The 16107-nt window shown below is 36.8% G+C and overlaps 1 protein-coding gene across 2 annotated transcripts in view; it reads right to left on the bottom strand.

The window, feature by feature from the left end:
* Window positions 1–765: 765 nt before the first annotated feature.
* C6H9orf85 (chromosome 6 C9orf85 homolog) overlaps window positions 766–16107 on the bottom strand; it is a 64541-nt gene continuing 49199 nt past the window's right edge. The window contains exons 5-6 of one of the 2 annotated variants that reach the window (XM_057547576.1): window positions 3192–3305; window positions 766–2704 (exon numbers count right to left, since the gene is read on the bottom strand). In XM_057547576.1, coding sequence (XP_057403559.1) covers window positions 2557–2704; window positions 3192–3305 — 262 coding nt within the window. In that variant the 3' untranslated portion in view covers window positions 766–2556. The remainder of the gene's footprint in view (window positions 2705–3191; window positions 3306–16107) is intronic. The other variant, XM_007182264.2, reaches the window with a different exon arrangement.

Genomic DNA, 16107 nt, shown 5'->3' with positions numbered 1-16107 from the left:
CCCAATCACCCTACCATGCCTTACTTTTTTTCCCATAGAACTTTTCTTCTAACATTCTGCATTCCATATATAAACACATATATATGTTCTTCTGAAGAACATAGGCAAACAACCAAATTGACATCTTCATTACTAATAATTACTAATGACTTCATTTCCAGTTAATAATTACTAACTCATTACTAATATATATATACACACAAAATCACAGTAGCAATAATAATATCAGTTGTTTAGTGCTCTCATAGTTGGCACAGAAAGATTAATTAATTTGTACCAAGTCACACAGCTAGTAACTGGCAGAGCCAGGACTTAGATCCATGCTGAGTTCCAATAAAAATAATTTTTAGATTAGAAAGAATAAGACCTAAAGATATGTAAATGAGCTAAATGTAACAATTAAATTTCAGTCTGTTGAAAAAACAAAACAAAATGTCTCTTAGCACTAAAGAATGAAATGCAGATATTAGTACATGTCACTAGGTGATGCTCTTCGTTAAATTTCTCTCCTAGTAAGGTAATCTGAGGAATTATAACTCACTCAGATGGGGAAGAATTTATGCTAGGTCTAATAATAATTAAGTTGGCTCATTAACCACAAAAGTTACATAGTTCAGAAAACAAATTTACAAACAAAAAGGTAAGCCACACGAATTTATGGTAGAAAAACTTTCTGTAGACCGTAAACATAGAGGTTTCTATATCATAAACATGATATCTCTCTCCATTTATTTTTATCTTTTTCCATTTATGTCTCCATTTAATTTTAATGTCTTGATAAGATTTTATAGTTTTGTCAACAGAGTTCTTGAGTGTTTTTAAAATTTTTTCCTAGGTAAATAACATATTTTTGATGCCACTGAAATGTTACCTGTATCTCTACTTTTTTATGCTTAAAATATTTTAAAGTAAATTGACTATACACCCTTTAATATTTCAATATGTATTTCTCAAATAACATTATTACACCTTACCAAAATGATTCCTTAATATCATCTATTACCCAAAAACCAATGGTCAATAAACATTAAAGGGGGCTCAAGCTCATTAGTAATTAGAGAAATACAAATTAATAAGACAAAGACATATATTGCACACATATCTGACAGAAATTTAAAAGTATGATACCAAGTGTTGGAAAGGATGCAGAGCACAGGAACTCTAATACATTGCTACGGGGAAGGGAGATAACAATCCTTCTGGAAAGACAGCATTACATAGTACATAGTAATAGTGAAGATGCATATATACCTGATGCCCTCTACCACTGCTAGACACACCTAACAGAAAATGTAGCAAGAAACAAGACAAGTACACCAGGAAACATTTCAATCTTCTATTACATACCTAACAGAAAATGTACCGAGAAATAAGACATTTATACCAAGAAACACCTAATATTGTTTGTTATAGGAAAATTCTGAAATAACTCAAATGTCCCTCAGTATTAGAGAGGAAAAATAAATTGTGGTATGTAAATACAATAGAATAAAACAGAATAAAATGTAGAATAAAAAATGTAAAATTAACAAATTAGAGCTCTTGCAACAACACGGATCAATTTCACAAGTTTCATAATAATGAAATAAGAAGAGATACAAATTAACATGCATAGTATAAGTCTGTTCATATAAAGTTCAAAACCAATGCCTGCCAATTATTTTCAAATGGTTCAGCAAGTAAAAAATATATCCATATATCTATTCAAATATAAAGGAAATGTGGCAAAACGTTAACAATTGTGAATCTAAGTGAAGAGCATACAAAGGTTCATTGTATTACACTGCTACTTTTCTTTAGGTCTGAGATTTTTCAAAACAAAAAGATAGAAAAAAAGTTCAAAAATCAGACAAAGCTAACTTGTATTGTTTAGGAGTATTTTATTCATGTGGGTGATAAATGTATGATTTTTCTTTATAATTGTGTGTTAAACTATACATATAGATTTTACGCATTTTTTTCTGTATGTAAATTTCATAAGTGAAAAAAGGTAAAAATAATATGATAAGATACATAAAAACACTTTCAAAGAAAAACTGCTATATACTTGTTAAACATTATTATTAAAAAACAATAAACATTTTGCTTTACAACAAGCAAGCGAAAGCAAGAGGGCTTTTGTTATGTGGGACATTAACCTGAGATCAATCTTTCAAAAGGTACCTCCTGAGGACCAATTTTTGAGGCTAGCAACATAATAATGTCATCTGATTTTTCCATGAGATAGTTTCTATACAACCATCAATTCTGAATCTTGCTTAATTTGATACTAGATAGCATATTCTTCTAAATAATTCCCATGAACTGCAATACAATACTCCAATACTCGTTTTGGCAGATATACTAGCATATGCTACTTAAAAGTGTATTATAAGAAAACTCTGGATGAAAGCTTTATCACTATTCAAATATCATACACAATTCACATTGTCCATGTATTTTCTATAGGTTTTTCCAATGTCCTTACTAGGAGTCCACAGTATTTTTTTTTTAAACCCTCAAAATCAAAGTTGTTCAGAATTTCATGCTTTCAAACTGTCTTTTAATATAGTTATATCAATCCATTTGATTGTCTTCTTCTGTGTCTTCTAAATCAATATCAAAATCTAAATCATCATCACTTTCTTCATTTCTTCTGCTTCTTCTGTGGCTGGAATGTAGATTATTTTCAACATTTTCTGTCTTTTCTGGTTCTTTATTAAACCTAAAGATGGAAGAAAAATTTCTCAGGATTTCATTGTTTAACTGTGTAGATTGAAAAGACTTTTACACTACATTTCTTGATTAACAGGAGCCTTATGAAGTAAATAAAGAGGAAAAGATCCTTGAAGATTAACTTAACTCAAGAGCCAACCAATTATAATACAGTTGTCAATAAAGTATGATCAAAGAAATTAACACATGATGTCCATTAAAGAAAAGAAGTTATATAATGAGTAATTCTTTTGTAATGTGTAATAAATGTGAACCTCATAAATATTTTAACTTTCTGAAAATGATGCTTCATTTTTATTATAATGATAGAAACATTTAACAATTAATTAAGATGTTCTTCCTGTTGGGTAGAACAACGTCTACATTAGTGTGATATTCTGCATCTTAAGACTCTCAGAGCTACTGAATGTTTCCTTAAAAGAAAATTCACATATTAATTAGAAGAGTAAATCCCAAACATAAAAAGAAATACTCACGGAATAACAACATCTTCTCTCTTTCCACATTTGGCACAGACTTCAAGATCACAGGCACATGGTCTACACATTATGTGATAAGAATCCTTCACTGTCTTTTGTAAACATTTAACACTAAAAGTAGAAAAGAAAAGAAAATCTTAATTTTTACTCATTAAGGTTTATTTAATGAAATAAGGGGGTGTGTGGCTAAGTGTACAGCTGATAAGCCTCAATCTCAGATATTACTCTCATATGTTACTTTAGATTAATTACATAGCATTTCTAGAGAACAGTGTACAGCTCAGAATAATAGTAGACATTTATCTACTTTCTTAAAGCTTTTAAAAAATGTCATCTGCAAATATTAACAGTTTTACTTCTTCCTTTTCAATTTGGATTCCTTTTATTTCTTTTCCTTATCTGATTGCTCTGGCTAGGACTTCCAACACTATGTTGAATAAAAGTGGCAACAGTGGGCATCCTTGTATTGTTCCTGATCTTAGATGGAAAGCTTTCAGTTTTCGCCACTGAGCATAATGTTAGCTGTGGATTTATCATATATGGCCTTTATTATGTTGAGAAACTTTCCCTCTATACCCGCTTTGTTGAGAGTTTTTATCATATCATTGTGTCAAATGCTTTTTCTGCATCTATTGAGATGGTCATATGATTTTTATCCTTCATTTTATTAATGTGCTGTATCATATTGAATGATTTGAGGAAACTGAACCATCCTTGCATGCCTGGAATAAATACCACTTGATAATGGTGAATGGTCCTTTTGATGTAGTGTTGAATTCAGTTTACTAATATTTTGTTGAGGATTTTTGCATCTATGTTCATCAGGGATAATGGCCTGTAATTTTCTTTTCTTGTGGCATCCCTGTCTGGTTTGGTAGCAGAGTAATGCTGGCCTCATAAAATGAGTTTGGGAGCATTCTCTCCTCTTGAAGAGTCTGAGAAGGACTGGTATTAGTTTTTTTTGGGGGGGGAAGAGTTTGAGAAGGATCAGTATTAGTTCTTCTTTGAATGTTTGGTAGAATTTACCAGTGAAGCTGTCTGGTCCTGGACTTTTGTTTGTTGGGAGATTTTTGATTGCTAATTCAATCTCCTTACTAGTAATTGAACTTTCAGATTTTTACTTCTTCATGATTCAGTCTTTGTAGGGTTTATGTTTCTAGGAATTTACCCATTTCTTATAGGTTGTCAAATGTGTTGGCATACAATTGTCCATAGTAGTCTCTTAAAATCCTTCGTATTTCTGTGGTATCTGTTGCAATGTCTCCTCTTTCATTTCTGATTTGACTTATTTGAGTTCTCTCTTTTCTTCTTGGAGATTCTAGCTAAAGGTCTGACAATTTTGTTTACCTCTACAAATAACCAGTTCTGAGATTCATTGATCTTGCCTGTTGTCTTTTCAGTTCCTGTTTCAATTATTTCCAATCTGATCTTTGTTATTTCCTTCCTTCTACTAACTTTGGACTTCATCTATTTTTCTAGTTCCTTTAGGAACAAAGTTAGGTTGTTTAAGATTTTTTTTGTTTCTTGACGTAAGCATTTATTGCTAGGAACTTCCCTCTCAGAACCGTTTTGTGGGTTAACATAAAATATATCCTGGAGAATGTTCCATGGACACTTGAGAAGAGTGGGTATTTTGTTGCTTTTGGTTGGAATATTCCATATGTATCCATATAATATTGTTTAAAAGGCCATACTACCAAAAGCAATCTACAGATTCAATTCAATCCTTATCAAAATTTCAGTGGCATTTTTCACATAAATAAAACAAACAATCCTAAATTTGTATGGAACCACAAAAGGTCCCAAATAGCAAAGCAATCTTGAGAAAGAAGAACAAAGGTAGCGGCATCACACTTCCTGATTTCAAACTATATTACAAAGCCACAGTAATCAAAACAGTGTGGTACTGGCATAAAAATAGACACATAGGGGCTTCCCTGGTGGCGCAGTGGTTGAGAATCTGCCTGCTAATGCAGGGGACACGGGTTTGAGCCCTGGTCTGGGAAGATCCCACATGCCATGGAGCAGCTGGGCCCGTGAGCCACAATTACTGAGCCTGCGCGTCTGGAGCCTGTGCCCCGCAACGGGAGGGGCCGCGATAGTGAAAGGCCCACGCACCGCGATGAAGAGCGGTCCCCGCACCGCGATGAAGAGCGGTCCCCGCACCGCGATGAAGAGTGGCCCCCACTTGCCGCAACTAGAGAAAGCCCTCACACGAACCGAAGACCCAACACAGCCAAAAATAAATAAATAACGTAGCTATAAAATTAAAAAAAAAAAAAAAAGACACATAGATTGATGGAACAGAATAGGGAGCCCAGAAATAAACCCATTCATATATGGTCAATTAATTTATAAAAAGGAGCCAAGAATATACAATAAGGAAAGAACAGTCTCTTCAGTAAATGGTATTGGAAAAACTGGACAGCCATATGCAAAAGAATGGAACTAGACCACTATCTTATACCATACAAAAAAATTAACTCAAAATGGGTTAAAGACTTGAATGTAAGACCTAAAACCATAAAACTCCTAGAAGAAAACTGGCAGTAAGCTCTTGACATCAGTCTTGGCAACTTTTTGGAAATCATTTTGGAAATAAAGTCAAAAAAAATAAAAAATAAACAAGTGGGACTATAACATACTAAAAAGCTTCTTCACAGCAAAGGAAAACACCAACAAAATGAAAAGACAACCTACAGAATAAGAGAAAATATTTGCAAATCATGTATCTGTTAAGGGGTTAATAACTCAAATATACAAAGAACTCATATAACCCAAAGGCGAAAAAAAAAAAATTTTGATTAAAAAATGGGCAAAGGATCTGAATAGACATTTTTCCAAAGAAGACATACAGATGGCCAACAGGTACATAAAAAGATGCTCAACATCACTAATAATCAAGGAAATTCAAATCTAAACCACAATGAGATCTCACTTCACACCTGTCAGAATGGCTATTATCAAAAAGACAAGAAATAACAAGTGCTGGCGAGAATGTGGGAAAAAAGGAAACTTTATGCACTGTTAGTGGGAATGTAAATCAGTGCAGCCACTATGGGAAACATTATAGAGGTTAATCAAAAAATTAAAAACGGAACTACCATTTGATCCAGCAATTCTACTTCTGGGTATTATTCCAAAGAAAACAAAAACACTAACTTGAAAAGATATATGCATACCCATGTTCACTGCAGCATTATTTGCAATGGAAAAGAAATGGAAACAACCCAAGTGTCCACTCATGGATGAATAAAGAAAATGTAATACATACTTACACACACACACACACACACACACACACACACAATGGAATATTATTCAGCCTTAAAAAAAGGAGCTTTCTGGGCGGCGGGCGGGGAGGGAGGGCGGGTGGCCTGCTGGGTCCGCGTGGCCTTGGGGCCGGAGCCCGGGTCCCCGCCCGCCCCAGCGCCCACCGCCGGCCGAGCCCCGCCCCCTGCATCTCCATCGCGGGTCACGGTGGTTGGATGTGCGCCCGGGTCCGCGGGACAGGCGGGGGCAGAGGTCCCTTGTTTTGGCGGGGGTGGGTGCGGCGAGGTTCCGGCGCCTCCGCGGAGCATCGTGGGCCTGGGGCTGTGGGCGCTGCGGATTGCTATCCTCTCTGCACTTTCCCGGCTCTGAAGCCTCGAGAACATGGCTAGGCAGCAGTAGTTTAATGGGGAGTTTGCCTGCTGGGAACTAGGGGCCTGCTGAGGTCTCAGTTCTTGGCTGGCCCCGGAACACGAGGTTGCCAGGTGTGTGACGGCAGCAGGTAGGAGTGACCCGCTGGTGCAGTGATGAGCAAGAAAGTACAGGAAGGACAGTGGCTATTGGCCTGTGAACCTAGGCAAGAATGACCAGCCGACACAGTCCAGACCAAGGTCCGTGGGCCCAGCTCGGTCCTGTGCGTCTGGTCAGTGGAACAGACCTGCAGGTGTGGCTCTTGTCACTCTAGGACTGGCTTCAGGACAGATCCTGCTGATGCGCCCAGGGCACCGCCCTCAGTTCTCCAGGAGAGTGCGCCGGAGGGGAGCCAGGGGGTGTGCCCGACTCAGCATGGTGGCCACGCACGTCCAGTCTGCTGGCAAGGGCAGTGGGGAGCCGGGGGAAGTCATGGCCTTGGGAGTGTCCTCTGATGAAAAAGAACCTGAGGGCTTATGAAATAACTTTGGTGTGGAACGTTGGTGTGTTGAAAAGCAGTTCTGTGTGCTTTTCCCCCCTAGTGTGAATCAGCAGTGCTGAGGCAGCAGGCGGGATACAGAAGTGTGAGCAGAGACCGTCTGGAATCCCCAGACTCCAGGGAAACTAAAGGTGACAGCCAGCCTAGTGAAGAGGACAGGAGTTGGGGGCCGGTGGCGGTGGGGCAGGAAGGCACCCAACAGCAGCGTGGCCCATGTGCGGTGGCAGCAGCCCAGCAGGCGCCCCTCGTCTCAGGGCCCTAATCCTGGCTCCAGCCGGCTGGTCAGGGGAGCTGCAAAGTCTTCTGGGCAAGCAGAGCCCACAGTCCTGAGCTGTTCTTCTCTGTCTTTGGGTCATCTCCCCCCATCCAAGGGGAGAAATCTAGATGAGGTTTAAGAATCAGTGCTTTAAGACTGTGGATCTCGGAGTTGAAACCTCGGAAGACATATTTTCAGCACAGGGTGTTAAAGTGAACGGAAGTATTCAACCCCTTTTCAAGGAGGGTGTCTCCATGTGGGCAGAACTAGAGAATAAATGGGTCTTGAATTAAAAAAAAAAAAAGAAGGAAATCTTGCCATTTGTGACAACATGGATGGACCCTGAGGGCATTATGCTAAGGGAAATAAGTCAGAGAGAGAAAGGCAAATTCCATATAATCTCACTTATACGCAAAATCTTGAATGAATGAATAAATAAATAAAATACCTAGCTCATGGATACAGAGAACAGATTGGTGGTTGTCAAAGGCAAGGGGTAGGGGCTTCCCTGGTGGCGCAGTGGTTGAGAGTCTGCCTGCTAATGCAGGGGACACGGGTTCGAGCCCTGGTCTGGGAGGATCCCACATGCCACGGAGCAGCTGGGCCCATGAGCCACAACTACTGAGCCTGCGCGTCTGGAGCCTGTGCTCCGAAACAAGAGAGGTCGCGATAGTGAGAGGCCCGCGCACCACGATGAAGAGTGGCCCCCGCTTGCCACAACTGGAGAGAGCCCTCACACAGAAACGAAGACCCAACACAGCCATAAATAAATAAATAAATAATTAAAAAAAAAAAAAAGGCAAGGGGTAGGGGATGGGCAAAATGGGTGAAGGGGGTCAAAATGTACAAACTTTGAGTTATAAAATAAATAAGTCATCGGGATGTAATGTACATCATGGTAACTCTGGTTAATAATTCTGTATTGCATATTTGAAAGTTGCTAAGAAAGTAAATCTTAAAAGTTCTCATCACAAGAAAAAAATTTTGTGACTATGTATGGTGACACATGTTAACTAGACTTATTGTGGTGATCATTTTGCAATGTATACAAATATCAAATCATTATGTTGTATACTTGAAACTAACATAATGTTATATGCCAATTATATCTCAATTTTCAAAAAATTAAAAATTTTTGTGCATCAAAGGGCATTATCAAGAAAGTGAAAACAAAACCCTGCTGAATGGGAGAAAATACTTGGAAATCATATCTGGTAAGGAACTGGCATCTAGAATATACTAAAAACTCCTATAACTCAATAATAAAAAGACAAATAACTCAATTACAAATAAACAAAGAATCTGAATAGACATTTTCCCAAAAAGATATACAAATGGCCAATAAGCACATGAAAAGATCCTAAACATCTTTAGTCATCAGGGAAATGAAAATCAAAACCACAATAAGGAACCACCATATACCAACTAGAATGACTAGTATCAAAAAGAAGGGCAATAACAAGTGTTGGTAAGGATGTGGAGAAATTGGAATCCTCATATTGCTGGTGGGAAGTAAAAAGGTATGGTCACTTTTGAAAACAATTTGGCAGTTCCTCAAAAGGTTATAAATACAGAAGTATCACCTAACCCAGAAACTCTACTTCTAGATACATACCCAAGAGAACTGAAAACACATATGCACACAAAAACTTGTACATCAATGTTCATAGCAGCATTATTTGTAACAGCCAAAAAAGTAGGAATAATCCAAATGTCCATCAATTGATGAATGGGTAAATAAGAATATATATCCATATAATGGAGTATTACTTATTAGTAAAAAAGAATTAAGCACTGATAAATGTTACAACATGCTTGAAAAAAATATGCTAAGTGAAAGAAGGCAGTCATAGAAGACTACATGTTATATGATTCTGTTTATATGAAATGTCCAAAATAGGTAAATCTATAGAAAGAGAAAGCAAGGGATGGGGGAATGTTTGGGGGAGAAATGGAGATTGGCTCCTAATGGGTATGAGGTTTCTTTCTGAGATGATGAAAATGTTCAAAAATTGATGTGTTTGCAAAACTCTGTGATATATAATACTAAAAGCTGCTAAACTGTACACTTCAAATGGATGAACAGTATAGTATGTGAATCTTAATAAAGATATTTTTAAAAAGCCAAATGGAAATATATTAGAAATAAGAAAGACATGGAGTGAAAGATACAAGAAATCCACTTTAAACATAAACAGGCATACCTCATTTTATTGTACTTTACAGATATTGCTTTTTTTTTTTTCTTTTTTAAACAAATTGAAGGCTTGTGGCAACCCTGTGTTAAGCAAGTCTATCGTCGTCATTTTTTCCAACAACATTTGCTCACTTTGTGCCTCTGTGTCACATTTTGGTTATTCTTGCAATATATCAAATTTTTAAATTATTACTATATTTGTTACGGTGATCTGTGATGAGTAATGTTTGATGTTACTATCGCAAAAAGATTACAACTTGCTGAAGGCTCAGATGATGGTTAGCATTTTCTAGCAATATTTTAAAAATAAGGTATGTACATTGATTTTTTAAAACATAATGCTATTGCATACTTAATAGACTCAATATAGTGTAAGCATAAGTTCTACATGCACTGGAAAACCAAAAAATTCATGTGACTCACTTTACTGCAGTATTTGCTTTACTGAGGTGCCGTGGGATCAAACCCACAATATCTCTGAGATATACCTGTAGAGAGTTAAAAGGAGAAGGGCAGGAAAAAAAAAATGCAAACACTAATCAGAAGAAAGCTACATTATTATTGAAATAGACTTCAAAGCAAAGAAAACTGTCAGGTTTAAGAAAGGATATTAAATGACAATGAAGGAATCAATTTTCCAAAAGCATGAAATAATCCTAAATGTTTATGCACCAAAAAACAGTGTGTTGAAATAAATGATGCAAAAGCATTGAACTAAAAAGAGAAATAGACAAATCCACAGTTACAACTGGGGACTTCAACACTTCTCTCTCTGTAAGTGAAGCAACAAGCAGACAAAAATCAGTAAAGATATAGAACACCCGATCGATAGAAGCCTATCAATCAAACTGACATTTACAGAACACTCCACCCAACAAGAGCAATATATTCTCTTCAAGCACACATGGAACAGAATCTAAGATAAACCATATTCTGAGCTATAAAACCAACCTTAACAAATTAAAAACAAAAACCTAAAATTTATATAAAGTATGTTCTCTTACCACAATGAAATTAACCAGAAATCAGTAACAGAAAAATATCTGGAAAATGCCCAAATATACAAAAATTAAGCAAAACACTTCTAAATAACCTACAGGTTAAAGAGGAAGTCACAAAGGCAATTAGAATACTTCGATTGAATGATAATGAAAACACAGCACCAAAATTTATGGAATGGAGCTAAAGACGTTCCTGGGAAATTTATATAATTAAATGCTTATATTAAGCAAAAAGAACTATCTAAACGTCCATCTTAAGAAAGAAGAAAAAGAAGAGTAAATTAAACTCAAAGTAAACAAAAGGGAGGAAGCAATACCAATGTGAACAGAAATAGATGAAATTGAAAAACAGAAAAAGAGAAAACCAATAAAATCCAAAGCAGGCTCTTTGCAAAGATTAATATAATTCATAAACATATAGCCAGACTGATCAAGATAAAAAAAGAGAGACCACAAATAACTAATTTCAGGAAAGAAAGAGGGAACAACATTAGATATGCAACAGATATTAAAGAATAATAAGAAAAATATACTAAAAACTCTATGCCTATAAATCCAACCACTTCATTGAAATGGACAAATTTCTGGAAAGACACAGTATAAAAACTTGCTTAAGATGAAATAGATAATCTAAAAACTCCTCTACCCATTAAAGAAAAATTTAGTTATGGTTAAAAACTCTCCAACAAATAAAACTCCAGGCCCAAATGGCTTTTAGAATTGCTGAATTCTACCAAACATTTAAGAGATAATACTAATTTTACACAAATCTTTCCAGAAAATAAAATAGAAGGAAACAGTTCCGAACTCATTTGATGAGGCCCTAACATCAAGATAAAAAAAAAGACAAAATTAGGGCTTCCCTGGTGGCACAGTGGTTGAGAATCTGCCTGCCAATGCAGGGGACACGGGTTTGAGCCCTGGTCTGGGAAGATCCCACATGCCGCAGAGCAACTCGGCCCATGAGCCACAACTACTGAGCCTGTGCGTCTGGAGCCTGTGCTCCGCAACAAGAGAGGCCGCGATAGTGAGAGGCCCGCGCACTGCAATGAAGAGTGGCCCCCGCTTGCCGCAACTAGAGAAAGCCCTTGCACAGAAACAAAGACCCAACACAGCCAAAAATAAATAAATAAATATTTTAAAAAAAGGACAAAATTACAAACGAGTACTGGTAATGAACACATGCAAGAAAAATGTAACAAAATGTTAGCAAATCAAATCTAGCAATATGTAAAAAGGTTACACATCATGATCAACTGGAGTTTATCTAGGGACATGAAAAGCTGATTCAATATTAAAATCAATAAATGTAACTCATCAAATCAATGTTCTAAGGAAGAAAAACCATATGATCATCTAAATAGATGCAGAAATAGTTATTTGACAAAATTTAACATCTATTCATGATATAAACTCTCAGCAAACTATGAATTGAAAGAAACTTCCTCAATCCAGTAAAATGCATCTACAAAGAATCTACAGCTAATATCATACTTAACGATAAAAGACTGTGTATGTTCCCCATAAGATCAGGAACAGGGTAAGAATATCTGCCCTCACCACTCCTTTTCAAAAACATACTGGAGGCCCTAGGCAGTAGAATAAAGCCAAATTAGAAATAAAAGTCATACAGACTGGAAAGTAAGACATAAAACTGTCTTCATTTTTTATCCTTTTTTTTCCCCCCCACCGCATGGCTTGCGGGATCTTAGTTCCTTGACCAGGGATTGAACTCAGTCCATGGCAATGAAAGCACCAAGTCCTAACCACTGGACCACCAGGGAATTTCCATGTCTTCATTTTTTTAAAAATTCATTGTCTATGTAGAAAATATCACAGAATATACAAAAAAAGTGTTAGAAATAAAATTGGGGCTCGGCTGCATGTTTGTGCGCAGTGCACCCTCCAGCCACTACATGCTGCTCTTCTCCATGGCAACGCCGTGGACCTGGGCCAGATGTGCAGCTTCTACATTGGCCTTGGCTCGCGCATCAATTGCAACATCTTCTCCTACGACTACTCGGGCTACGGCGTCAGCTAGGGCAAGCCCTCCAAGAAGAACCTCTACACTGACATCGATGCCACATGGCAGGCACTGTGCACCAAAAGTGAGAAGAATTACAGTCCTGCAGCCTGTGGAACAAAAACTACATTCACAGAAAGACAGACAAGATGAAAAGGCAGAGGGCTATGTACCAGATGAAGGAACAAGATAAAACCCCAGAAAAACAACTAAATGAAGTGGAGATAGGCAACCTTCCAGAAAAGTAATTCAGAATAATGATAGTGAAGATGATGCAGGACCTAGGAAAAAGAATGGAGGCAAAGATTGAGAAGATGCAAGAAATATTTAACAAAGACCTAGAACAATTAAAGAACAGAGATGAACAATACAATAATTGAAATAAAAAATACACTAGAAGGAATCAATAGCAGAATAACCAAGGCAGAAGAACGGATAAGTGACCTTGAAGACAGAATGGTGGAATTCACGGCTGTGGAACAGAATAAAGAAAAAAGAATGAAAAAAAATGAAGACAGCCTAAGAGACCTCTGGAACAACATTAAACGCAACAACATTCGCATTATAGGGGTCCCAGAAGGAGAAGAGAGAGAGAGAAAGGACCCGAGAAAATATATGAAGAGATTATAGTCGAAAACTTCCCTAACATGGGAAAGGAAATAGACACCCAAGTCCAGGAAGCACAGAGAGTCCCAGGCAGGATAAACCCAAGGAGAAACATGCCGAGACACATTGTAATCAAATTGGCAAAAATTAAAGACAAAGAAAAATTATTGAAAGCAGCAAGGGAAAAATGACAAATAACATACAAGGGAACTCCCATAAGGTTAACAGCTGATTTCTCAGCAGAAATTCTACAAGCCAGAAGGGAGTGGCATGACATATTTAGAGTGATGAAAGGGAAGAAACTACATAGGAACATACATATCAATAATTACCTTAAATGTGAATGGATTAAATGCTCCAACCAAAAGACACAGGCTCGCTGAATGGATACAAAAACAAGATCCATATATATGCTGTCTACAGGAGACCCACTTCAGACCTAGGGACACATACAGACTGAAAGTGAGGGGATGGAAAAAGATATTCATGCAAATGGAAATCAAAAGAAAGCTGGAGTAGCAATACTCATATCAGATAAAATAGACTTTAAAATAAAGAATGTTACAAGAGACAAGAAAGGACACTGCGTAATGATCAAGGGATCAATCCAAGAAGAAAATATAACAAGTATAAATATACATGCATGCAACATAGGACCTCCTCAATACATAAGGCAACTGCTATCCGCGATAAAAGAGGAAATCAACAGTGACACAATAATAGTGGGGGACTTTAACACCTCACTTACACCAATGGACAGTTCATCCAAACAGGAAATTAATAAGGAAACACAAGCTTTAAATGACACAGGAGACCAGAGAGATTTAATTGATATTTATAGGACATTCCATCCAAAAACAGCAGATTACACTTTCTTCTCAAGTGCACATGGAACATTCTCCAGGATAGATCACATCTTGGGTCACAAATCAAGCCTCCATAAATATAAGAAAATTGAAATCATATCAGGCATCTTTTCTGACCACAATGCTATGAGATTAGAAATCAATTACAGGGGGAAAAAAAGTAAAAAGCACAAACACATGGAGGATAAACAATACGTTACTAAATAACCAAGAGATCACTGAAGAAATCAAAGGTATCAAAACATACTTAGAGACAAATGACAATGAAAACACGACGATCCAAAACCTATGGGATGCAGCAAAAGCAGTTCTAAGAGGGAAGTTTATAGCAATACAATCCTTCCTCAAGAAACAACAAACATCTCAAATAAACAATCTAACCTTATACCTAAAGGAACTAGAGAAAGAAGAACAAACAAAACTCAAAGTTAGTAGAGGAAAGAAATCATAAACATCAGAGCAGAAATACATGAAACAGAAACAAAGAAAACAATAGCAAAGATCAATAAAACTAAAAGCTGGTTCTTTGAGAAGATAAACAAAATTGATAAACCATTAGCCAGACTCATCAAGAAAAAGAGGGAGAGGACTCAAATCAATAAAATTAGAAATGAAAGGAGAAGTTACAACAGACACCGCAGAAATACAAAGCATCTTAAGAGACTACTACAAGCAACTCTATGCCAATAAAATGGACAACCTGGAAGAAATGGACAAATTCTTAGAAAGGTATAACCTTCCAAGACTGAACCAGGAAGAAATAGGAAATATGAACAGACCAATCACAAGTAATGAAATTGAAACTGTGATTAAAAATCTTCCAACAAACAAAAGCCCAGGACCAGATGGATTCACAGGTGAATTCTACCAACCATTTAGAGAAGAGCTAACACCCATCCTTCTCAAACTCTTCCAAAATACTGCAGAGAAAGGAACACTCCCAAACTCATTTTATGAGGCCACCATCACCCTGATACCAAAACCACACAAAGATACTACAATAAAAGAAAATTACAGGCCAATATCATCCATGAATATAGATGCAAAAATCCTCAACAAAATACTAGTAAACAGAATTCAACCACACATTAAAAGGATCATACACCATGATCAAGTGGGATTTATCACAGGGATGCAAGGATTCTTCAATATACGCAAGTCAATCAATGTGACACACCATATTAACAAATTGAAGAAGAAAAACCATAGGATCATCTGAGTAGATGCAGAGAAAGCTTTCGACAAAATTCAACACCCATTTATGATAAAAACCCTCCAGAAAGTAGGCATAGAGGGAACTTACCTCAACATAATAAAGGCCATAAATGACCCACAGCCAACATCATTCTCAATGGTGAAAAACTGAAAGCATTTCCTCTAAGATCAGGAACACGACAAGGTTGTCCACTCTCACCACTATTATTCAACATAGTTTTGGAAGTTTTAGCCACAGCAATCAGAGAAGAAAAAGAAATAAAAGGAATCCAAACTGGAAAAGAAGAAGTAAAGCTGTCACTGTTTGCAGATGACATGATACTATACATAGAGAATCCTAAAGATGCTACCAGAAAACTACTAGAGCTAATCAATGAATTTGGTAAAGTAGCAGGATACAAAATTAATGCACAGAAATCTCTTGCATTCCTATACACTAATGATGAAAATTCTGAAAGTGAAATTAAGGAAACACTCCCATTTACCACTGCAACAAAAAGAATAAAATACCTAGGAATAAGTCTACCTAAGGAGACAAAAGACCTGTATGCAGAAAATTATAAGACACT

Source organism: Balaenoptera acutorostrata, chromosome 6 (assembly GCF_949987535.1).
Source record: "Balaenoptera acutorostrata chromosome 6, mBalAcu1.1, whole genome shotgun sequence".
NCBI lineage: Eukaryota > Metazoa > Chordata > Mammalia > Artiodactyla > Balaenopteridae > Balaenoptera > Balaenoptera acutorostrata.
Note: the sequence above shows the minus strand (reverse complement) of the source record. Positions and strands in the feature narration are given on the sequence as shown.